This window comes from Phoxinus phoxinus, assembly GCF_949152265.1.
Source record: "Phoxinus phoxinus genome assembly, chromosome: 20".
NCBI classification, from domain to species: Eukaryota; Metazoa; Chordata; class Actinopteri; order Cypriniformes; family Leuciscidae; genus Phoxinus; species Phoxinus phoxinus.
This window is the reverse complement of record NC_136895.1, coordinates 11,842,250-11,868,613: the sequence shown is the minus strand read 5'-3', so window position 1 is coordinate 11,868,613 and position 26,364 is coordinate 11,842,250. Positions and strand designations below refer to the sequence as shown.

Genomic DNA, 26,364 nt, shown 5'->3' with positions numbered 1-26,364 from the left:
TCTATAGAATGTAAAAATGTTCGGCTGGTTAATGTCATGTGTGTTAAGCTGCCAAACAGTTTGTGGTTAGAAGTTGAATAAACATTAAGGAAAAAGTGAACACAATAAGCATAAGATCATACTCGTGTGTTCATGACTTCGGCAGGTTTAGAGCTGCATATGTGCTGTTGATTTGGCTGGGCCGAATATTTCTACGCAACTTGGAAAAATCCATTGTGGCGTACTGAAAGAGAAATATTAGCAAATCCAGTTACAATTAAACCAAAATTAACTCAAATTAATGTTAAGGAAGCTAGCAAAAATGCTAATTTCAAGACAGAACATAATTAGATGATGTCACGTTTTTACCTGTAAGTCTTGCTCTTCTGTAACTTGATTTTGCTGTAGATCAGTGTTGATGTGTGATCGTTCTGCAGACCTTCTGTTTCCAACAACAAAAACCTTTACCAGTCCTAAATATGAAATAATTAGTTTAGATTTAATATTTACAAAAGGTTGTGTTATATTTTCTTCAATTATTTTCTTCATCTGGAAAACAAAGCATTATATTAATATTTTTACAGATGGCTGAAAATATCTCACCGATCAGCACAATGAGCAGAAGTCCGATTATCAGTCCAGATATGATGATAATAATCTGCCATTGTTTCTGATTCTGATCAATAAACTCCACCGCTGTATGATTGTGACACTTAGATAGTTGAGTTGATTCTGTAATGAAAGTGTCCACAGTCTGTTACTGTAAAAACTGTTAGTCTTAGTAAAATGGCTACAATTTTGTAAAACTAAAAATATTGATAATAAATGGGAATATAATTAAGTTTTTCATATCTAAATAAGATATGAAGTAGTAAATGACAAATGTAAGCAGTGGTCATCAATAAGCTTTGTTTACTGAAAAAGTAAATGAACTCACCGGTGAAGTGCAGTCTGGTGCTGTTGCTGAGTTTTGGAGGTGAATCTGTGTTCATACAGTAATAAACTCCTAATTCATTAGCAGTCACATTATTAATAACTAGACGATGTTTAAACTGCACTGAATATTTATTTCTGAGTGTTTTATTTGTGTAAAAAGGGGATTGTGGTGTTGGGAATGTCCGTAGAATCACTGTTGGAGGATCTGGTGTTCTCAGTAAAATCCAATAAACCTCATTTTCCTCAAGATCACAGTTTATGGTCACATCTGATCCCGGATCAGTGAGTTGATCTGACACTGCAGCTCGACAACAGATTAATACATCTATACGATAAAAAATAGACACACAGCTATCATAAGTAAGATTAGCCACATAAAATCACATGTAAAACATAACATGTAATGAACTCACAGAGCTGAAGCTGAACGATCCTCATGTTACTGCGTGGTTAAAACAGTTGAGTCTAATGAAACCTGGTCCCCTCACACAACATCATTTAAAATGAATCTACACTGCAGCTCTGAAGCAGACAGGAAAAAACTTCTCCCACATCAGAGACAGTCAAGTTTGCTCTGACCACATACAGACTTTTTTTCAACACCTAATACCCCAGCAACATCATCAATCCTTTAAGCAGTTTAAACTCCGTTTTTGTGTTTATAACCACTGTTTTTCATATTATTTGATCACATACATTACATACACACAGTACATAGGCTACATACATACAGTGCCTTGCGAAAGTATTCGGCCCTCTTGAACTTTTCGACCTTTTGCCACATTTCAGGCTTCAAACATAAAGATATAAAACTGTTATTTTTTGTGAAGAATCAAGTGGGACACAATCATGAAGTGGAACGAAATTTATTGGATATTTCAAACTTTTTTAACAAATAAAAAACTGAAAAATTGGGCGTCCAAAATTATTCGGCCCCCTTATAAGTTAATAGTTTGTAGCGCCAGCTTTTGCTGCGATTACAGCTGTAAGTCGCTTGGAGTATGTCTCTATCAGTTTTGCACATCGAGAAATGTTTGCCCATTCCTCCTTGCAAAACAGCTCGAGCTCAGAGAGGTTGGATGGAGAGCGTTTGTGAACAGCAGTTTTCTTCCAGAATGGTCCTGTATTTGGCTCCATCCATCTTCCCATCAATTTTAACCATCTTCCCCAGGCCCAAACCATGATGCTGCCACCACCATGTTTGACAGTGGGGTTGGTGTGTTCAGGGTGATGAGCTGTGTTGCTTTTACGCCAAACGTTTTGCATTGTTGCCAAAAAGTTCCATTTTGGTTTCATCTGACCAGAGCACCTTCTTCCACATGTTTGGTGTGTCTCCCAGGTGGCTTGTGGCAAACTTTAAACGACACTTTTTATGGATATCTTTAAGAAATGGCTTTCTTCTTGCCACTCTTCCATAAAGGCCAGATTTGTGCAGTATACGACTGATTGTTGTCCTATGGACAGAGTCTCCCACCTCAGCTGTAGATCACTGCAGTTCATCCAGAGAGATCATGGGCCTCTTGACTGCATCTCTGATCAGTCTTCTTGAGCTGAAGGTTTAGAGGGACGGCCGGGTCTTGGTAGATTTGCAGTGGTCTGATACTCCTTCCATTTCAATATTATCTCTTGCACAGTGCTCCTTGGGATGTTTAAAGCTTGGGAAATCTTTCTGTATCCAAATCCAGCTTTAAACTTCTCCACAACAGTATCTCGGACCTGCCTGGTGTGTTCCTTGTTCTTCATGATGCTCTCTGTGCTTTAAACGGACCTCTGAGACTACTTCTTCTTCTTCTTCTTCTCTTATTCAATGGCGGACTGCAAACAACGTTTAGGTGCATGCCGCCACCTACTGAACTGGAGTGTGTATTATCATGTCATTTTAAATTCTACTCCGAGTCTTTAAAAAAAAGTAAATAGAGCCTTCCTAGTGATTCTTATTCCTTCTCCTTCTCCTTCTGATCCCAGTATCCCTACCAGATTCCACTCCCTCCCTGCCTCCTGAACCTTATCTTTTTTCTCACTATTCCTTTTCCCCATTAAATATAATGTGCCATTCAGCCCTGTGTGATCCACTCTCAGTCTTGTCATTACAATTTCCTCACGCCTGGTCTTTTCCATGTAATTCTTTATACTGACACTTTTTTTGTATTTTATAATATCTCCTATACCTTTACCTCTGAGACTATCACAGAGCAGGTGCATTTATACAGAGACTTGATTACACACAGGTGGATTCTATTTATCATCATTAGTCATTTAGGTCAACATTGGATCATTCAGAGATCCTCACTGAACTTCTGGAGAGAGTTTGCTGCACTGAAAGTTAAGGGGCTGAATAATTTTGCACGCCCAATTTCTCAGTTTTTTATTTGTTAAAAAAGTTTGAAATATCCAATAAATTTCGTTCCACTTCATGATTTTGTCCCAATTGTTGTTGATTCTTCACAAAAAAATTAAGTCTTATATCTTTATGTTTGAAGCCTGAAATATGGCAAAAGGTCGAAAAGTTCAAGGGGGCCGAATACTTTCGCATCACCATACCACCCTCCCCACCAAATAATCAGATATAAAACCAGTTTATTTCCAGTAGGGAATGGTAATTATTATGATAGATATTAGATAAAGCTCACGTGGGAGCATTCCAATGTTCATGCCAATTCAAACTAAAACACTAATATTCATTCGTATTCATTCATGTATTATTTTATTTACTTAAGTCACCAAACTAGCCTACTGATCTTACAGTAAGTGAACACTAATAAAACATTTACATTTTAGCCTATTGAGGGCAGCAGAGAACAACTGCAAACTGTGATGCTTTACAGTGCTTGTTTTTTAAATAAATAATAGTAAATAAAATAAATACTCAAACAAAAACAGAAACAACAATTATAACTAAAAGTCAAAAAGGTTCAAGCATAGATCTGCAACTAAATATGAAATGGCTTGCTCTTAACGCTAAATTAGATCTGTAGCCTACTAGCAAATGTAAAACATCCAATAATGGCCACAGGTTATACAGCTCTTCAAACTAAGTAAGAAAAACATGTGTTAGCTTAGTTTTAGGGAAACAAATCTAGTACAGGTATGTGTCAATAAACCTGATCATATGCCTAGCTAACTTTGAAAGGCAAATTCTTGACAAAAAACAGGCTATATGTTTTTTTTTTCTTGTTTAAAAAAAAAAATCTCTTTCAGGGTACATCATTTCACACAGATCTATGAAAACTACAAAAAAAAACGCTGTATTATTCATGTCAGGCCAGTAGATGGCGATGCCACTTTGTAAAGAAACACTAGATGCCCATAGACTGAACACGTAATACACATAGCTTTTAGCATCCCTTCACTGCCTTCCCATTAAGTTTAGAGTTGATTTTAAGATCCTTATGTTTGTATATAAGGCGTTGTCTGGCTGTGCACCAAGGTATATTTGTGACCTTATTGTGCCATACTGTCCTGCTAGGGCACTTAGATCTCCCAATCCCTTGCTCTTAAATGTGTCATGGTGTCGCTACAAATCAAAGGGTGATCGGGCCTTTTCTGTGGCTGGACCCAAGCTTTGGAATGGTCTCCCTTATCATGTGAGGTCTGCTCCATCATTTTTAAATCTACTCGTAAAACGTATTTTTATTCTTTAGCTTTTGGAAACATGTAATTTTTTTTTTGTAGACCTGCTTTGTACTACAGCACTTTGGATCCATCTATATTGTGTTTATGTGCTTTATAAATACAGGTGAAACAAACTCTGTGAAACTAATTTATTTCAGTAAATCAACTTAAAAGGTGAAACTATATTATATGGACTCATTACATGCAAAGTGAGATATTTCAAGCCTTTATTTGTTATAATTTTGATGATTATGGCGTACAGCTTATGAAAACCCCAAATTCAAAATTAGCATATTGTGAAAAGGTTTTAGTTATAAGCCATAATCATCAAAATTCTAACAAATAAAGGCTCGAAATATCTCACTTTGAATGTAATGAGTCTATATATTAGTTTCACCTGTTAAGTTGAATTACTGAAATAAATGATGAACTTTTGCACGATATTCAAATTTTTCGAGTTTCACCTGTAAATGTTGTTGTTGTTGTCAAAACATGACAGGAATGTGTGAGACATAATTCAGAAAATAATAATTTAAATAACTTTAGTAAAACCATGTTCAAATAGTTTATTCCTCACTAATCAATTCTTGTTAACAATGTTCAGTCATTTATAAACATTAGGCTTCAAGATTTATATTTTATTATTATAAAAGCATTGCTAGCCGCAAATCACAAATAGCATACTGACCCGATCATCTGGTTTTATTGACTGTAATCAAACTCTCCTTCCATCAAAATTCTACATATAATATATACAGTATATAAGTATATATTATCGATATAGTCTTTGCATTACATTGTCAGAGAAAATTACTTTGCAGTCTGTTAAGGATGAAAACAAGAGAATGAGTTCAGATACAAAAAAAAGAAGAAAAATCACAATAAAGGTAATTTCTTGTAAAAGTCAACTATTCATTAATTAATTCAGGAAAGAGCAACTACTGTTTTTCTGTTCTATCAGCTGCATCCGGTGATCTTTAACAAAATTTGAAAGGCAAACGAATGGAAAAGCTCTGCAAATGAATGCTAAGTTCACTCTCTTTCGGTTTCACTGGAGGTCAAGAAGAAGGCTAAAACTGGATTCTCCTGTTGTGCGTTTTTAAGTAATAATAAACTGAAGTCATGACGACAGTGTGTTTGATTCAAGGAAGTGTTTCACTTGAGAATCAGAATGAAATTGTCAATGAAAGGAAGCTTATCACACTCACGTAAGTCTGATTACATTTATTTATTTAATTAATTGCTGTTCATTTCAACAATAGCATAAAAAAACACAAAGAAACATAATTATTAAAAACCAAGAATATTATTTTCATTCTTTAAAAGAACATATTACACCAAAACAAATATCTGAACAAGCCAGGGGAGTAACCAAAGACTTAGTTTTTCCATAATAAAAAAACATATTCTTAGAAATGACAACTGAAAAGTTACTTTATTCTTTACTGGGATGATTTAAGTGTCAGACATAAGACAAGTTAGACTTATAAAATAAACTGTAAAAGTGTCTGAAGTGCTTTGATGAAATTGGACCAACATTCTTCTATGGCAAGAAAAATCTGATCTCTTATCTGAAATCAAAAACATCCAACATTATTCTCATATTATTAAGGGACCTCTTAATAATAAACTCTCCACTTGAAATCTGTTAACAGTCTATACAAATGTGCATTATGCACATCAACTAAATCTGATATTAAGGTACACACAGATGTTTCCATATATATATATATATATAGACTCATTGGTCTTACCTTTAAAAAAATAGCTCCTGTTTCAGTGTTTCAATCTCATCCAGTGAGAACAAAGAGTGTATAAGGCAGAGGTGTCAAAAGTATTCACATTCATTAGTCAGGTAGAAGTACAGATACTAGGGTTTAAAAAGACTTCTGCAGAAGTCGAAGTATCAACTCAAGCTTTTTACTCAAGCAAAAGTGCAAACGTACTGGTTTAAAAAAATGCTATTATGGACAAAATCTTAGGCCGCGCCACAGGGGCCTATATTGCACTACCCCACCAACTAAAAAAAAAAAAAAACTTTTCTAAGGCCATAATGACTATAATGTTATATTAAAATGTTAATGTTGAAAAATTTGGGATGCACTAGGCTACCTGTTTCAGCTGCATACTATATGGCCATTGAAAATGAACGCATTTCAGTGCGCATAAGGCATAGCGACTCCAACACTGGCTATGTCCTTGTGGAGTGTAACGTGATTTGCATCATGTGTAGTAGAAGTAAAAAGTCAGCTGAAAAAGAATTACACCAGTAAAGTATAGATACCCAAAATTTCTACTTCTATTTGTACTTCGTAACTTGACACCTTTGGTATAAGGCAATAATATAACAGCTCAAAACAGAGTCACAAGCACCAGAAAGACCCAGTGACAGCGGTAAAAATACAGTGAGATAATGTGAAAATTGAAACTTTCAGGCCTGAAATGTCATTTGAGTCACTGTGTTTTGTCTTCAGTACTGACAGAAGAGAATAAGAGAGCTTGCTTTTTTTTTTCTAAAGTAAAAATAAATTAACAGCCTATAGACAGTATACTTATTAGTACAGGAAATAGAATGAACAACAAGTTCAATGATGTCTCCACACTGTCTGATCCAGTTTCATCTTCTGGGTTTTCATGTTCAGTGGATTTACTTTCTTTTCCTGCTGTTGATTCTGCAACTACAACAAAAAAACCTCACTGTGATAAAGGAAGAGATTCATCTATAACTAGTGAACTTGAACTTTTTGAACTTGAACACTTCAGATACTATTAACTAATATAGAAATAAGTTTAACTAATCAGTGAGTAAAAGCACATTTAGGACTGATATACTTCTTTATTAGGTATTCAATAATTCCTGAATGAGATTATCCTCAATAATAACTAACCATGACGAACTATAAATAATTACTTCAAGCCTGCTCTCCCCCTACTGACCTAATGAGTAAACATTATGTGAAGCGCAGACAGACGGATTTAAAGTCCCCCTGTAGACAATAATTGAATCCCTTAAAACTTATCTTTGATCACCAAAATGACATATGTAAAAAAAAAATCCTTTGAAAATTTGTATTCATGCCTTAAAATAGCATGTAACTCTACACCCTTGCCTCATTTAGTATACTGGGATCTATGATATGAATATGCTAATTGTTTCCATATTAGTTAATAGTAGTACCTGAAGTGTTAATGTATAACTACTCAATAGTCCTGCATTACTTCATGCATAGTTTCCTATTAAGGATAGACCATTATTCTAAAGTGCTACCAACTTCATACATGAATCAAGCATTTTTACACACCGTTGATGATCAGCTGTACAGTCTGAAGCTCATCTGAGTGTGTGATGTAGCAGATGTACTTTCCTGCATCAGTGTGAGTGAGATCTGTGAGTTTGATGGAGAAGTTTCCTTCATCATAATCATCAGGCAAACTTTCAGCTCTGTTCTTGTAACGCGGGTCCTGTAACTGTAGTGAATCTTCACCCTTGACTATATCATACACATGCTTGCTGCCATTGTGTCTCCAATGAACATCAGTGTCTTGAAGTTTAAGATCATGTTCAGTGGAAGAACACGGCAGGAGAACAGAACCGCCAATAACAGCCTCTACTGTTTCCTGCAGACACACTGAAATGAAAGAAACTTTCAAACACAGTCCGTGGCATTAATGTATCTTTCTGATGTGTCGTTCAGATGCTTACCTTTGTTTATCAGCACCGCAAACACACAGATGAAGCCGCAACTGCAGAAACAGAAAAAAACAAAACAAGTTCCTTTAACTTCTTTATTCTCAACCTGTGCAGCATGATATTAGCAACAGGCTAGTTTAAGATGAGCAAGTTATGCACAGAACCAATCACCGATGATCACAGTGATGTACATGCCGCTTAGAAATGCTGTCAGATTTGCTGTGATGTCATGCTAACATGTGCTAAAACATTAACATCCAGTCAGGCGAAAGGGCAAACTAAAAGCATGATGACTTTTTAGGGGGCAGGAGATCCTGTCAATCTACATTAAATTGACCAATAGCAAACCCCAATCTTATCTATTTGCGATGGACAAAATCAAGTCCCGTCATACTTTTTTTCTTGTTTGAGAAGCGGTTTCACTTGGAAAAGTCTATCGCAACTTCCGTTTCATGCCCATAAAAAAAAAACTTTCTAAGAAGTTAGCGAAAATGTCCCAAATTCGAGGGAACACATCATTTAATATTTTTAGGTTTAAATTACTATGGAGAACATACATATTGCAAAAACTTTAAACAGACTCAAATTACTTTGTTTTATTAAACATAACAAGACAAAATTAAGCAAACGCAAAGTGATAAAAGTCATGTCGTTCATGCTAACCAGAGTTTTAGTACTAACACAATAACTAAACACAATAAGCAGTGAGCTAATGAATTGCTTGGTTTTCATTTTTGTGACTTGACACCCACACTAAAATCTCATTGAACAAAAGTTCAAGCATTTTACACATAAATCATGAACAAGGACAGGCTGTTTGTGTAACTTTATAATTAGATATGATATATTGTAACTGGGATTCAGGTTAAAGTTAGCATGATACGGAAGTTGCAATAGTTTTTTTTCCCTATTGTTATGTATATTTGAGTGAAAAATCTTCTCAAACAAGAAAAAAATTTAGGGAGGGACTTGATTTTGTTTGGCTTGGTCGTCCTGCCCTCACGTCAGTAAACACGTCATCAGAGAAGAGATGTCAATGCAAGAGAGGGAAGTTTGATTAAAGATTACGAGACGCATGAATAAAATAAATAAATAATGATGTGCATGGATAAATCATCAAAAACTAAATTAGTATACGTTTCCATGCATTTCCCTTAATATTTTATATTGGGTGTTGCATCGTCATCATGTGCCATCATTAAGGGAGCATCTATAGCCATATTACCCTACCGGTGAAAACTTGAATATCTAATGCACTGTAAGATTAGGCCAATCAAATAACTTCCAAATAAAGCTACACACATGCATCGGGACACAAAATATTGAAATTCAAAATGCTAATGCTAACTGCTAATGACTGCTGGCAAAATAATAGTTGCAGACATTTTCCTGCAGATGATTAATTCATTCATTAATTAATCAATCCATGTTTAATGTATTAATGACGTACAAATAATTTTCCTGTTGATTCTGTCTTATATATAGCAAATGAGGAACAAAACAAACTAGGCCAAATGTAAATACGAGCGCATCTACATCAGAACTTCTTGTAAAAGTTGCGGCATTTCCGGGACACGATGCATTTTGTAAATACAGAGTTATATAACAAAATCGTAAACATACCAGATAACCATGATGCCCCAGTATAATTATTATATATATATATATGAATATTTCTGAAATACTAAACTTTTCGACAACAGATCTGGGAAATCGAGACCCGCGGCCAGATCGACCTCTTCTTCTGTAAATTTGCCGGGTTGCAAACTAAAATGAACAGCGACTCCTGCTTTGCTGGAGTGTTGCGAAGATGCAAAATTTAAAAAAAGAAGAAGATTTTTGGTCTGTGAAGTAGGCTACTTTTGCGTCCTTTTTTAAACAATGGCGAGAAAAATATAAAGAACGGCTGTTGTATTTTTGAGTGCTATGTTAAATACCAAAATGTATAGGCTAATTCAAAACTGTACACACAAATTGCATGCGCACAAAAAAAAAAAAAAAATATTTTAGATGTGTGTTTATTACGTAAAAATAAAAGATGGAAAGAAAAAAATGTTAATGTAAATTAGAAATAATGTTTCTCCCGCATTTTCGAGAGTGATGTCTCTGGAACTATAATACATTACTTGATTTTAAAACTGAAATGGGCATCGCAGAACACCTGGCCCAAATTGGTGACGGTCAAGGTTGTTCCCCTTTTGCCTCTTTAAAGTCTCCCCATCTCACTCGGGTCACTACCTACACTGTCAGAAAAAGGGTCCAGTGACGTGGCCAGTATACATTGCTTTCAATGAGAAAGCTTTCAAACCTCCATTGAGGCAAAGGGCAAGGGAATTTTGTCTTTATTATATTTTGGGGTATCATTTTTTTCATTTTTTCACATATGTTGGGATAACTATCAGCACCATAGTTACCGAGCTTGTGAATCAGTAAGCTATATATTGTGTACACGAATCCAGGCACTGGTAAGGACAGAAAAAAATGCATTCTAGTATGAATGTGTGTAGTATGAATGTAATCCGGACGTACAACATTCGCCATGTTGTCATTATCATGTGACCTACCAGCGTTATAGCGTCGCTTCACTGCCATTCACAAATCCTCTCCTGTGGCCTCATGTGACAGTAAAGTGTCCATCAAAAGCACACTTCAGAATCTCGCAGAACCTATGTGTGCATCATTTTTATTGAGTTGGCTTGTGCGTTTTATTTTTTTGAGCTTCAGGAATGTGATGTAATTTCTAGTAAGGGAGCATCAATGCTCCTGGTTTTTGAGGTACATTGTGAGATTCTTTAGGTAGCAAACATTCAAGTTTACAGGAAGGATTTGCGATTGAGACAGCCCTTAAAATGACCGACTCCCTAATCAGTGCCCTGAATACTGAACTAGGGAGCTGATTGAGACGCACCCGTTTTGTCATGGCCACGACTATTAACTTGTGGGTACATGTCATGATAATAGGTCATGGGTACGAGAATGACGAGATTATTATTTCGAGTTAACAAAATCTTTATGACATTGCCACACAATATAGGCTAGTCGTGGCCTGGTTCTACCAGACTCTCCTACATTTCATTTGTACAGAGAGTCTGGCCTCTCTCCATTGACAAGCGTTAACTTCCTTGAAGGCGGGTACTCTGTTGAAGTTTAAAACTATTGGATCTGCCCAGAGTCACTCTGGATCTGCCATAACCAATCGCTAACGTTTGGTCGTGACGTATGACTCAAACTAGCGCACAACCTCAACGTCATCGTTCTCAGCCACTCCCTCTGTTCACTGATTGAACCGGTAAAAAAATTGACTGGAGAAAACCCAAGAATATACCACAATCCCAGACGTAGTACTGAAGGAAAAAAAAAATTGAGCGGAAGTACGTAAGAGGGCGGAGCCAGTCTAGGCTAGTCGTGGAACAACATCTTTTTCTAGTGGCCACAAATTCTTATGATAAGGAAATTACATCAGTTTCTCGTAGCCACAAGTTTAATGTGTTAGCGAACCTGTGTAACCATAGCAACCTGGGATTATCCGAAATGGATTCCTTCTCTCCTGAACCGTAATGCATGCACTGCCTCCACTGCCTCCACCATCTTTGGCAAACAGAGAGCCCCGTATTTTTTGATGGGGTTCAACAGGCCTCCTCTTCTTTGTTTGAATCTCATAATCATCACTGGACATCTTGTGAACCTGTTGACCTTGACCACCCTCTGCTTGAGCATTATTTCAACCAGCAGCAGCTTGAAGTTAAAATACTGCAGTTTCTCCTTCTCCGGTCTCTGTTTGTCTGAACTGTATGCTATCCACTGTTTGTGACAACAGGTCAAAGAAATGTAGGACCGAATGGATGGTTTGTTTTCATGTGCGGCTTGATATCGGGTACAAGCTGATCAAGTCAAATCCACCTATGGTTTTGTTGTAGCACAGTAACATGGCGCTTCTCTTTCACTGACCATCTCAGGATTTATCCCATGGACACTGGAGCCCGTCAGAACTGCCTTATTGGCCAGCCACTTTGTCACCGCAACCTCTGATAGTTATCTGACAACCATTTCAGATTCATCTCTTCCTTGTTTTTGTAGTATGGTGTTATCTAACATCTTTGACTTTCACTATGCAAGGAGACTATTTTTCATAATGGTTTCCATGAAACCAGTTGCTTTCATCTGACATTTCCATGGTTCTTATTAGCAGAAATCATCATAGATGATGTAAACTTCTACTGTGGTGAAAGAGACTACAGCAAATGTTTTGGGTTTTTTTACAGCAAAAAAAAAAAAAAAAAAAAAAAAAAAAGTCCACTATTATGTTTCCAGGACTTTCCAAAGAGAAGAAAAAAACAAACATGAAAACACTTGAAACATTCCTCAGAGAATTTGGTCCATATTGACACGATAGAGTCGCACAGTTGCTACAGATTTGTCGGCTGCACATTCATGATGCGAATCTCCCGTACCAGCACATCCCAAATCTGCTCTATTGGTTTCTGGTGGAGGCCATTTGAGTTTAGTGAACTCATTGTCATGTTCAAGAAACCAGTTTGAGATGATTTGAGCTTTGTGATATTATCCTACTGGAAGTAGCCATTAGAAGATGATACACTGTTGTCATAAAGGGATGGACATGGTCAGCAACAATATCAGGTAGTCAGGTAGTAAACCCAAAAAGATGCCCAATATTATATCCCTCACACCATTACACCACCAGAACCAGCCTGAACCACTGATACAAGGCAGGATGGATCCATGCTTCCATGTGTTTTAAACCAAATTCTGACCCTACAATCTAAATTTAGGCTTTTGTTTACATGTAAATAAAATTTTCTAGGCGCAGCCAGAGGCCGGAGGGTGTCTGGTTTGGGAACAACACGATTTCGTCTCTGCTCTTTTCAGAAGATGTTGTCGTGTTGGCCCCATCAGACCAGGACCTTCAGCATGCACTGGGACGGTTTGCAGCCGAGTGTGAAGCGGCTGGGATGAGAATCAGCACCTCCAAATCCGAGGCCATGGTCCTCAGTCGGAAAAAGGTGGCTTGCCTTCTTCAGGTTGGTGGAGAGTTCCTGCCTCAAGTGGAGGAGTTCAAGTATCTTGGGGTCTTGTTCACGAGTGAGGGAAGGATGGAACGGGAGATTGACAGACGGATCGGTGCAGCTTCAGCAGTGATGCGGTCGATGTACCGGTCTGTCATGGTGAAGAAAGAGCTGAGCCGCAAGGCGAAGCTCTCGATTTACCGGTCAATCTACGTTCCTACTCTCACCTATGGTCATGAGCTTTGGGTCATGACCGAAAGGACAAGATCCCGGATACAGGCGGCCGAAATTAGCTTTCTCCGCAGGGTGGCTGGGCGATCCCTTCGAGATAGGGTGAGGAGCTCGGTCACTCGGGAGGAGCTCAGAGTAGAGCCGCTGCTCCTCCACATCGAGAGGGGTCAGCTGAGGTGGCTCGGGCATCTGTTCCGGATGCCTCCTGGACGCCTTCCCTGGAAGGTGTTCCAGGCACGTCCCACCGGGAGGAGACCCCGGGGAAGACCTAGGACACGCTGGAGAGACTATGTCTCTCGGCTGGCCTGGGAACGCCTCGGTGTCCCCCCGGAAGAGCTAGAGGAAGTGGCTAGGGAAAGGGAAGTCTGGGCATCTCTGCTTAGACTGCTGCCCCCGCGACCCGTCCCGGATAAGCGGAAGAAGATGGATGGATGGATGGATTTACATGTAAACATTGATCTGCAAAAACACAGAGCACTCATAGTGAACAGAAGCTCAAGCGTTTAGGGCTTTTGATTGCATGCAAGATGTGATATATTGTGACGTATAATCGAGTGAAATGGCTTCTCAAATGAGAAATGAGAAAAAAAAATCAAATGAAACTAGGCGAATTAATGTGGCTGAGAGACTGGTGTACACTTGCCTTAAATCACACGAACACTACAAAATCCATATCTTTGCTATTAGATTACACAACTCTATAGACTAAAATGTAGAAAAAGCAGTGATAGTATCTCTCTGTAATCACTGAACATTAAGTAGTGCTGACTTCGCCAGGTGTATTATTGTACAGTCTTTCGACAGAACTGTAAAGTGTCGTTTCGTGTTGTAGTGGCGGTTTTATGATATTCATTGATCTTTAGTAAAATATAGATGATTCAAAGAATGTCACATGTGTGACTCTCACTTGTTAGTGTGAGAAGATTCTGTTTATGTACCTGGGAAGGCAGAAGGGAGAGACACTCCAGAGAACAGACGAACGAGGACCTCTGACCTAGATGTCAGAAGGCCATTTGGTGAAGGAGGGCTTAGGAGTTGGCTCTAGTGACGAATCGAAACTAGTGTTATGGCTTCCTTGTCTATGGAAAATTACTGAATGGAAGACTACTGGGAGGATGGCTCTGGCAAGAAGACCTTGGAAGAGCCAGGAGATAAAAGCAGGTTCAGTCTGTCTGGGGGTGTGTCACTCTTCTGCACAGGGTAACAGCTGTGTATTAGACTGCTCCTTCTTGCAAGAATAAATACTTTAATTTTATAATTTGACTCTGAGTCTCCCTTACGCAGTGATGTTTGTTTGATGAATTTTTGCCACAACAATTTGGTGTCAGAATAGTGGGATTCCTTGGACGATGCCTCCTGGACCTGAGATCGGACGGTGTTTGGCCACCTGGACTGAGTAAGTTCCAGCTCTACCTCGTAAACTTGAGAGAGATGGGGCCGACCGATTTCAGAGCCAGGAGGATCGGACACTGGAATCAAAAGAACTCAGGTGGCTCCGAACAACATATCTCTGGGTAAGGTATAATTCAATTAAGTTTAATTGGGGGAAGAGTGAAATTGAACCATATTGGCTGAGAACTGTTTTCTGTGGTACGTAATCTGAAATTAATTGAGATCTACGTACAGATCAAGATATTTCAAACAGATACGAGGAAAATAATCTGAAATTAATTGAGGGCTGTGACAGAACAAGATATTTCAAGCAGATAAATAATCTGGAATTAATTGAGAACTGTGACAGACCAAGACATTTCATACAGATAGGTACCTGGAAATTAATTGTTCCACCACGGAGCGAATTATTTTTGGGTGCTGAGGCTAATTAGGGGGAACCAAGAAAGTCGTAACAGATTTTTTTGGTAAACCGTAATTAGGAGGACACTAATAGTGTAACCCGTCCGATTTGGGTTAAAAGAAAGATCGGGTTTGTCGGGGACGCCTGACAAATAAAGAGAACGCGCGTAAAAGAGAAATCCACAGAGAACAGATAAGCGGCCAATATGGGGAAGTCTCAAAAGCAAGCTTGCGAAATTTGGTACACCGGTGTTTTGTCAAATGAGATAAAATTAAGGGCAGAAATGTATGATATTGAGCGCCACAAGATTAAAGATGGTGCTGGAATCAGTTGAACAGGGCAGTGAGAAACAAAGGTTGTTGTGTCTGCGTTCAACGTGTGTAAAAGTGTGAAAAGACAATGAGTTGTTGGCTTGAAGAAGATAAAAGATAAAAGAGTCGATGTAGAATGTATTTCCGTATAGTAAGATTGAATATAACGGATAAAAGGGTTTTTATTTTTCATCCATTAGATGGGTGCATGACATTAGATGTCAGAAGATTTTGTTTGTAACAAAAGTTGAAATAGCAAGCAGCAATAAGGCTGTCTTTGTGAAGGATTGAGATATGAGTAATATGATATTTTGGTTTCTGTAAAAAAAAAACAGTAAGTGGTAAGATAAGTGGCACAGAGACAGTAATGATAATAGTTGTTGAATCGGCAGACTAACCATTTTGAGGAGAAAACAACTGTAGAAAATTTATGTTATGAAAATAACATTTCTGATAAAATGTATGGAACTATTTATGAACGCCTGTTAAGTCAGATTAAGAAATGGTATGAAAAGTGAGGTTCAGATTAATAATAATAATAATAAGGTATTGAGTATGATTAACAGGGATTAACATGAAATAAAGATAATGAATGTTTCATTTAGCAAAATGGGGAACAATTCTATATTTTAGTGATAAAATAAAGAGTGAAATTATGTTTATTTTTGGTTTGACAACCATTATCTTTTGAACCTAAAGACTCCAGCTATGCTGGGAGTACAGCAACAGCGCGTGCTTATTCAGCCCGGCTTCTGGGTGTTAAATGTGTACTTGCTATTGTAATCACACTGTTGTTGATGATAATACCGAATTAGAGAATGTTTAGGGATGAGAAACAGTGTACCAACTCCTGAAGGCCTGAGTCTCTCTCTCATTCAATGTCAGAAGGCTGTTATCTTAGCCTGTCATGACGATAAGTAAAGCACAGTGTTTCAGTTGAAAATTATAGACACAGATGTTAAAAGAAATCATGTTAAAGGAAATCATTGCCATTCAGAGGGCAATAAGTACTTAAATATTTTAGATTGTAAAACTGAATGACTTTAAAGGAGTCTTTAAAATAATAATGTAGACCTGAATTGAGAAGTGACATTTTTGTACTTTTCTGGACCAGTAACGTCTTTGTCTGATCTTAGCCTTCACCATGACAGTGACACAGGACCTATCACCATGCTATAGATGTACACTGAACAGATGGATGTGAATAAAGTTCACTGTGATTTTGTTGATTTTTTTGTTGTTGTTTCAGACAGGTCTAACAGATTTGAGTGATTAAATACTGTTGTTATTAACCTGTCTCCCTTAGCAATATTGGGCAGTCCAGATGGAGGTGAGGTGACGCTTGAATGTGTCTTTCCTAAGCTCCAGAAAACAGCTGAGTTCTGTTGAAGAAACTGATTGTGTGATGCGAGCGGGTCACCAGTGGGTACGTGGCTACTCAAAGACGGGATGATTTTCCTGGCCAGGAGACATTCTAACGCAGGGGGTCCCGGACACTGCATCTCCGGATGGAGGTGTTATATGTGAGAAGGTATGAGAGTTGAGCGCTGATTACCAGAGGCCACTGGGGTCAGCAGAGCATTGTGGGGTCAGCAGAGAATTGTTTGACCGAGAAAATGTGAGTTCCTCTATACCACTCACCAGAGAAAACCCCCCCTCGCAATTCACTGTATGGCTTGTTTTCAACTGTGACAAGTCTGATGGAAATTATAGATAAAGAGCTGATGGGAGATGTGCTTTCAAGAGCCAGCTGGGGCCATCTGATTGTCATTATTTGTTGGGGAGACAGTGACATAACTTATTAATTTATATCAGGAACATGTTGGTTGCCTTATGGGCAAGGAAAATTAAAGAAGTTGATTTTGAACTAATGTGTCTATAAGATGGTTTTAACTCCTGAAGGTTAGACATGGTGATAGCTATAGATTAAGACAGTTTTTAGTAGAGTTTGGATAACAAAGGTTAGGAATTGAGAATTTATACAAGTATTCAAACTAAAGATAACCTTATAAATACTCATAGCATAATGTATTTTAGATTATTGTAATGGTTCTAATTTGAGTTAAACATTTGTATATTAACATTTGTGAACTATTAAGGGTTCTATGATTAATTAAGTTTCAGTCTTAGGAGGCTGTTTGAAAATATTATTTGTGTAAGAGAGACTGCTGAGTGGAGGAAGGGATTTGGTACTCTGTTTGTCTTTCTGTTATCAGGCATGGTAAGGCAAGCTTAAACAAAATAATGATAATGAACCAAAACAACCCAGTTGACTTTTCTAAAGAAAAAAATGAATAATGAACAGATAGAACATTTGAAACGGTTTGAAAGGCCATGTAAAATTATATAAAAGCTACAGAAAGATGTGAAGTTTAAATCTTATTTAAACCTTAAATATTATACTTTCAGAGTTAATATAAAAAAAAAAAAAAGCGAACATTGTAAATGAGCAGTTAACATGCTGTATGTGTGTCTAGCATAAGTGTGTGTGATGGGGACAGCACTTTATGTCTTGTGTTAGTTTAGGGCAGCTATTCCGCCTGAATAGTGAGTATATTGTGTCTTTAACCTCTGGAGAGTGTTTTTTTCATTACAGATGTGTTAAGGCAATTGACAAATTGTAAAGAAGGCAAATGCTGAGTGAATCTGATGAGAAGATGATAGAGAACATGGGACGAGCTTTAAGATCACGCTCCGTCTGGTAGTAATTACTTTTGTCATTTATGATGTGGATTTGAATTACTTTTGGATAAGTTTAGGTATTTATGTAAATTGGAATTGTGGAGTGGGTTGGGAGAACACTATAGGGTAATTGGGTAAAAGCCCTGAAAGAAGCCTTTCTTCTGCCTAACAAAATTGTTTCAACAGGACGTTTCCAAGGGCATCGAAGGCCGTGGCAGAATAGTAGACAAAAGAAAAGACGTACTTTACTATCTGACAATAACCTCGAAATTTGTTTTTTTCTTTACAGAGAGCATGCAGGATTGGGAGACAGGGCAAAATGAATTTTGCTAACTGTCCTGGCCTGGGTTATTATTGTGGCAGAAAGGTGCTACACCTTAACCTAAAATTTTCCTTTTGCAGAATGTCAGGAGGATTGCATCAAGCTGAACTGATTCTGTTTTTCCAAATGTATGAATACTGACTTGTTAACGTGGATATGTGTTTTTCAGGGGAAAAGGACTTCGACTTTATTAAGCAAGAAATGTCTAATGATAATTGAAAATGAAATGGAAAATAATGATTTTTGAAAATTCCACAGGTCACACCAAAAGGGATGAGAGGGAAAGACAAGCGGTCACTAACAAAATACTTAAAGTCTCCATTCACAGGTGACAGTAAGCAGGAAATGGTTCATTCCATTGGGGGTGTGGTGGTGATCCCATTAGTCCATGGGGCGAACGAGATGATCAACACGCCGGAGGAGGATGTGGACCAACTAATGGTTTAAGAATGTGGTTTTGTGATGATTTTGAGGATTTTATCTGATTATATTGAAATAGAGCTTAGTATTGATATTGGTATATGACAAATGATTTGATTGGTTACTGATTTATTAGAGAATATTTGAGGCAAATGTTTTCAGGAAGAGAAGATCTATTAATTAATGTAAATTATAGGGATTATTGAAGCTTATCAAGTAGAACCACTGCCTGATTGAATTAAAAGTAAAAGAACAAAATATGGTTAGGGAAATGGATATGGGGAAAATGTTGAATGTGTAGGAGTTATGATTGTATGTGTTATTCTGATAATTTTGTTATTCATGGGTGAATGTGAGAAAACTGGAATGTCTGTTCAATTGAAAATGACAGTCTATCTGGATGATGATGATGATGATGATGAACAAAATTATGCAGATGATTCAAGTAGAGATTACAGTTAAATGTGTTGATGTTTTCTTTTTCTTTCTGAGAACGATTGATATGTAAAGAGGGTTAAAAGTAGCAGTCATCCGTGTTACGAGATGGCGTACAAGGACAGGGTTTGAAACTGAGGGATTTTTTTATTTATTTTATTTTATTTTTTTATTTTTATTTTTTTTATTTATTTATTATCTGTTTGTTTTCCTACTGTGCTATAATCTTTTTCCTTACTAGTGTGACTGCGGTAGTGAGCCCGGCATTAGTAAATTGTTTACTTGCTTGCTAAATAATTAATGGGGCTTTCCCCCACAAAAACAGCCTTATGCTTCTTCATTCTAAACTTTTTCTTCACAGGTTCAAGGAGACTGATTTTTATGATGTGATGTAATGACTTGAACTTGCATTTATTATTGTTGTTATTATTATTATTATGTTTGATTAATAATGATAAAAAGTGAGGAGTTGTAGTGGCGGTTTTATGATATTCATTGATCTTTAGTAAAATATAGATGATTCAAAGAATGTCACATGTGTGACTCTCACTTGTTAGTGTGAGAAGATTCTGTTTATGTACCTGGGAAGGCAGAAGGGAGAGACACTCCAGAGAACAGACGAACGAGGACCTCTGACCTAGATGTCAGAAGGCCATTTGGTGAAGGAGGGCTTAGGAGTTGGCTCTAGTGACGAATCGAAACTAGTGTTATGGCTTCCTTGTCTATGGAAAATTACTGAATGGAAGACTACTGGGAGGATGGCTCTGGCAAGAAGACCTTGGAAGAGCCAGGAGATAAAAGCAGGTTCAGTCTGTCTGGGGGTGTGTCACTCTTCTGCACAGGGTAACAGCTGTGTATTAGACTGCTCCTTCTTGCAAGAATAAATACTTTAATTTTATAATTTGACTCTGAGTCTCCCTTACGCAGTGATGTTTGTTTGATGAATTTTTGCCACAACAGTGTTTTGTGCCTTCTCATCGTTTTTACTAATGAGGCCTAACACCACTGTGTCATCAGAAACTTCACTAGTTTGTTAGAACTGTGTTTAGCCATACAGTCGCTGGTATAGAGGGACTAAAGCAGGGGACTGAGGACAGAGCCCTGAGGGGCTCCAACGTTGAGTGTAAAGGAGGTGTCGTTTCCTATTTTAACCACCTGGGGGCGTCCTGTCACAAAATCCAAGATTCAGTGACAAATAGAGGAATTCAGCCCTAGATTTTATAGCTTTTGAAGAAGTTTAAGGGGACAACACTGTTAAAAACAGAGCTAATCCACAAAAAGCATCCGCACATAATTCCCTTTTCTGTGATCCAGTTGTGAAAGAGCAGAGTGAAAAATGTGGTTAGCATCATCTGTAGACCTATTAGGCCTATATGCAAACTGTAAAGGGTCCAGAATCTGACCAATTTTTCAAAGCACTTCATCACTACAGAAGTGAGTTGTAAAAGGACGATAATCGTTCAGAGAGGCAGGACAAGGGGTTTTAGGGACAGGGATACTATATATTGAAGATTTAAAACTTGTGGGAACAACACCCTGATTAAGAGAAGGTTAAAAATAGTTGTAAAAACTGGTGCTAATTGATTAGCACATACTTTTTAATACACAACGAGGGATATTTTCTAGTGACTAGTCCACATGCTTTCCTGATATTAATTTTATTCTGAAATTCATTTCAGTAATGACCAGATCTTCATTTCCCCTAACCAAACCCAGTATCTCAGTCTTATGTTTTTCCTCATCTGTATTAATATTACTAGCCTTAAATCGTGAATAAAATATATTTAAATCATTAAGGAAGCATTGCCATTTGTGTTGTTACAGGGACTTACAGACACTTGTTTTTTTCTGTTTTTACAGTTGTTGTTTCATCTTTGCAGTGCTGATAAATAAAGGTGAGCACCTGAACAACCAACCCGATCTCACGGCAATTCGTACGAATTTCACGAGGTGGCTAATTCGTACCAATTCATACAACCTCCCTCTCACGAATTTGTATGATTTTTGCTAAATCGTACATATTTTACGAGTTGCCAAATTTGACCTACCCCTGACCGGGTCCCTAAACCTATACCTATCACGTGGGTTTAGACAAATCGTACGAATTTGTACGAATTAGCCACCTTTTAATCACTCGTACAAATTCGTACGAATTGAGATAGCGTTGCAACAACACATTTGACTTTTTTTTTTTTTTTATGTATAAACGCCACACTGAAATAATATCTCTCTGTCTAAACATGATTTAGATATGGACAGTGGTTCCATGTGATTTAAACAAGTAAAACCAAATAAAATCAACCAGAATCAATGGCGCATGTGTAAAAATGATTGATTAATGTTGGTTTTAATTTGAAATGTTTTATAAAATCTGAATCCAATAAGTGAATGATCATCAGACGGTTGAAGTTCACAAGTAATGTTTCAGTCTGAATGCAGCTGTGTGGATCTGTTGCCTTTGTCACAGTGCAATAATGTTGTTTTCTTCTTTACCTTTTCTTGCAGAATCAGCCGAGAGTGTGGAGACATCATTACTTTTGCTCTGGGTTTGCATTGTGTTACCTGTAATACTTTGATCATATTTCTGTTAAGAAAATGAATTAAAGCATTCACTCCAAAAAAAATATATGTTGGCTTTAAATAACTTTTTTATGTCAACAGGTTCCACATAACTTGATTACGTTAAACAAACATAATTTGTTCATGTAACTTCAACATCACGGAATTTAGTAATTGTAAGCGACCCAATTTAAGTACTGTTTTTTTTTATTCATCCATTAATATTCCATTTATTTTAGTGACACATAATTATATTGATAGACTATAGTTAGCTATTTGCTAATAGTAGCACATATTAACAACTTAAATGATAAGATTTACATGCTCCTTCAACCAAAGCAGTATTAAGTAAATAAATCAGTCCACACAGCCAAACAAAATGTTCCACTCTCCTCCACAATGGTAACCCACTGTAATTGAAATGGTTCTAATAATTCCAATGTAATGGAACATTAAACACAATTACACACTATCAAGTCTTCCCCTTTTCTCACTTTCTCAAAAAAAAAAAAAAAAAAAAACCACATAAAATAACACCTAATTTTAACATTTATTCTCTCTTATTTCAACCATATGCAAAGCATGCTGGGAACTAACAAGCACCGCCCAGTTTCAGTTAATGCAACACAAATCATTCATGTAATCCAACACAAAATAAGTAAACGTGAATTTTACATATATTTAAGCAGATTGAACACAATCAAATTAAGTTAGGGCAAAATGGCAGTTGGCGTCGCACTATACCGCCACCCTCTGGATGTAAGAATTTTGTACTTAACATAAATGGTTTGTGTTTAGACAACATGTAAGGATTTTGTACTGTTAAGTTGAGACATACGTGGACCTTAATTGAAGAAAAAAAACATTTCAAGTCAACAAACACAATTATTATAAGTAAACTAAATATAAATATATTATGTAAATGCACAACCTTCCTAGTTCATTTTTTTGAGTGCCTACCAAACAAATGACATACAAATTTGACTTTTCATTTTCTCTAACTTTTCTGGCATTTTTTTTTTAAATAATTGTCTGAATTGGCAAAGCTTTGAAAATGTTTTGTACTGTCATATTCTTGCCATCTGCCCAGAATGTATAACAGAATTCTGAGACAGGAACAATGTTTGCTAAAGGACAAATGAATCTTTACCACAAAGGTTCTTTCATCATGTTGTTATCACCGTTGTAAAATCTATTTTGAGTTCTTTTTTGGATTATTTAATCTTTCTTAAGATTAAAACCGGACTTTATATAGTGTTTGTAGACTTTTATGTTATTTCCTGATGTGTGTTTTGCTTTGTAGTTCCCCATGTGTTTCATGACAACATAATTTACAAAAAAAAAATATTTATTCATTCCTAATTACACATCAGTCAAATTAATATTTTGTGTGCTCACAGTGTGCACAAGACATCATATCTGCAATAATTCAATAATTAAATCGAATAGGGTGGTTACAAGTTACAATATTCTGACTCAATGAAGTCTCAAATCTTTTATCTCAACTACAGTATATTATGTTAACATTTATATTTTATATTAAATTTGGTGTTAGACCCTTTTTCAACAAAGCCATTCAGACACTTCATGCAAATCATAACCTTTCTTTTAAACCGAAAAGGAAAAGCTCAGTCACTCTTCCTCTGTGTGAACTGAAGCCTCTGAGAATGACCAGATTGATGTGAAGCTGCTTTAACTGTTGAACATTCACAGCAATATAAACTTATCAAGTGTGAAGGTGCTTTACATGATGTCTAATGCTCTGATATGAAATGTGTATCTAGATAGTATGATACAGAAGTGTTACAATGTATGAGTACAGCAATGCTGCGGTCTCCACTTGAGGTTAAGAAAACTGTGAGAATTGAGATACATAAACGAATAAAGGTATTGACACTTGGTTCAGTTAAACATCTCTAGACAAAGGTGAGAGAAACAACCAGTGGAACATATTTCTGGCTTTGGTTTAAAACCTCAGCTGAGTTTTCCACTCTGCAGACGGAGGCCCTTTATTTTTTGCGTTGAATACAATGATATATATTTAACAAATATATCAAATATGTTTCTATATAAATGTAAAATAAAATGTTATATATCAGATTTGTATAAAATATTTATATACAATATTCATGAGAATGTTTTTAGATTACAAAAAATAATTCCTATAAGTAAAAAATATTACACTTTTGACAAGAAGCATGAATAATAATAATACTAATAATAGTAACTGGTAAGCCTTAGTAATCTAATAGTTAACCATGCTGAGAAACCCAGGACAGAAAAGGCTTGTAATTGTACTTTGTCAAGCTCAAGTGGAAATGTATCTTGACCAAGAAAACACGCTAAGACTTAAATCACAATAACTACACTTCAATATGTATTGATAATTAAAGGGCCATGTTTACTGAGCCTTTTTCCAAACCAATAAATGTTCAAAAGTTTTTTTGTAGCCATAAAGGCATGTAATATATTTCTAAATAATTTTTATTTTAGTAAAAAGCACATACCGGTATTAAGCATGATATTCTAAGAACATGTTATATAATCAAACACAAATGCTGTCGCTTGCTTAATATCATCCACGTCAGAGAACTAAAAGAGCAACAAAGAAAACAATATTAACAATATTAAGCTTTTTATTAATATTAACATAAAAAAAGGCTCTATGAATTCTTCATATTATCGAAACTAACAGTATGAATTATACTAATACTATTAATGATGGTTTTACATATTTGAGCTTATTGTGATGTTAGTCGGTTTGGGTCATGAGGCTGATATATAACTCGTGTCTGAAGATCAGGATCATATTTCTCCAACCGTTCTGTTTTTCCAACAGCAAAAACTAAAAATGAGACAAGGAAATCAGATTTAATATTTACTCAAAGGTAGATTATTCTGTTTTAAATGGTGAAGATATACGGAAGACACCTAAAAACCAAAATAGTCAAAAATAAAAAATAAAGTAATGAAAAAACTCACATGTCTGAGAAGAGCGTCATTGATATGGTAAGACTACAGTATATCTCATTTGCTTATTATGTTTTTAATTAAAGAATAACTCACCGATCAGCACAATGAGCAGAAGCCCGATTATCAGTCCAGATATGATTATAATAATCTGACATTGTTTCTGATTCTGATCAATAAACTCCACCGCTGTATGATTGTGACATTCGGCTGGTTTAGTTGATTCTGTGAAGAAAGTGTCCACAGTTACAGTAATAACTAACTGACTTTAATATTTTTATCATATTCATCTATGTGTGTGTAAAATTATGTTGCTCATGAGTGTGTAAAAAACCTGAAGTAGTTCATAACAAATGTAATTATTCACACTCATCAGCAATATGATCAATAGAGGAGTAAATGAACTCACCGGTGAAGTGCAGTCTGGTGCTGTTGCTGAGTTTTGGAGGTGTGTGTGTGTTCATACAGTAATAAACTCCTAATTCATCAGCAGTCACATTATTAATAACCAGACGATGTTTAAAATGCACAGAATATTTCTTTCTGAATGTTTTATTAAAGTAAAAAGGGGATGTTGAGAATGATTGTAGAATCACTGTTGGAGGATCTGGTGTTTTCAGTAAAATCCAATAAACCTCATTTTCCTCAAGATCACAGTTTATGGTCACATTTGATCCCAACTCAGTGACTTGATCTGATACTGCAGCTCGACAACAGATTAATACATCTATAAGATAAAAAAATAAAAAAATAAACATGCATCAAATTCAGTATTACCCCATTAAAACCACCGTGAAATATATAACAATGTATGACTTATGATAAAACAATTTAGTTTAAGTTTGTAAAGTGCATGTAAATATGTAAAACTCACAGAGCTGAAGCTGAATGATCTTCATGTTGTCGAGATTAAAACACTTCAATATGATTCTTCTTCCCTCCGCACAACATTAAGATGAATCTACTGCAGCTCTGAAGAAAACACCGGAAGACAGAAAAACCTTTCACATCAAGCAGAGGAAGTCAAAAACTCTGACCACAACAACACCTAATGCCCTTATTACCATCCCCACTTTAAAAACATTTTGTGCTTTTATAACCCATGTTGTCATTAGGTATTTGAGCTTGTTTAATCCTGAACACATTAACTTGACGTGTGTGTAGCCGTATTAACTTAGAAACACGCAGGACTTTTATCCTTGTGATACACAAGTAAAAGACATATACAATCTTAGAAAAAATTACAAAATGTATTTATACAGTAATTTAAAACTATGCAGTCTATGCAAAACTATGCAAAAACAAATAAAACTAATTTAAAAAACCAATATATGTAATTTGCGGCGTCCGTTCAATGGCTGGGAGGAATATTACAATCCAGCGCCCCCTAGTGACCA

The 26,364-nt window shown here is 36.5% G+C and overlaps 1 protein-coding gene across 2 annotated transcripts; it reads right to left on the bottom strand.

Annotated features, from left to right (window-relative positions):
* On the bottom strand, positions 1 to 26,016 carry LOC306987816 (uncharacterized protein). 2 transcript variants are annotated; one of them, XM_079592401.1, is made up of 5 exons: positions 25,842 to 26,016; positions 917 to 1,240; positions 583 to 711; positions 349 to 452; positions 1 to 223 (listed from the first exon to the last, which is right to left on the bottom strand). In XM_079592401.1, exons 1-5 carry the CDS (start codon positions 25,864 to 25,866, stop codon positions 131 to 133), a joined length of 675 nt encoding a protein of 224 aa, XP_079448527.1. In that variant the 5' UTR covers positions 25,867 to 26,016; the 3' UTR covers positions 1 to 130. The 2 variants fall into 2 exon arrangements, with proteins under 2 accessions (XP_079448527.1, XP_079448528.1); XM_079592402.1 differs by lacking the exon at positions 25,842 to 26,016 and adding an exon at positions 1,329 to 1,396.
* Between the last annotated feature and the right edge of the window lie 348 nt (positions 26,017 to 26,364).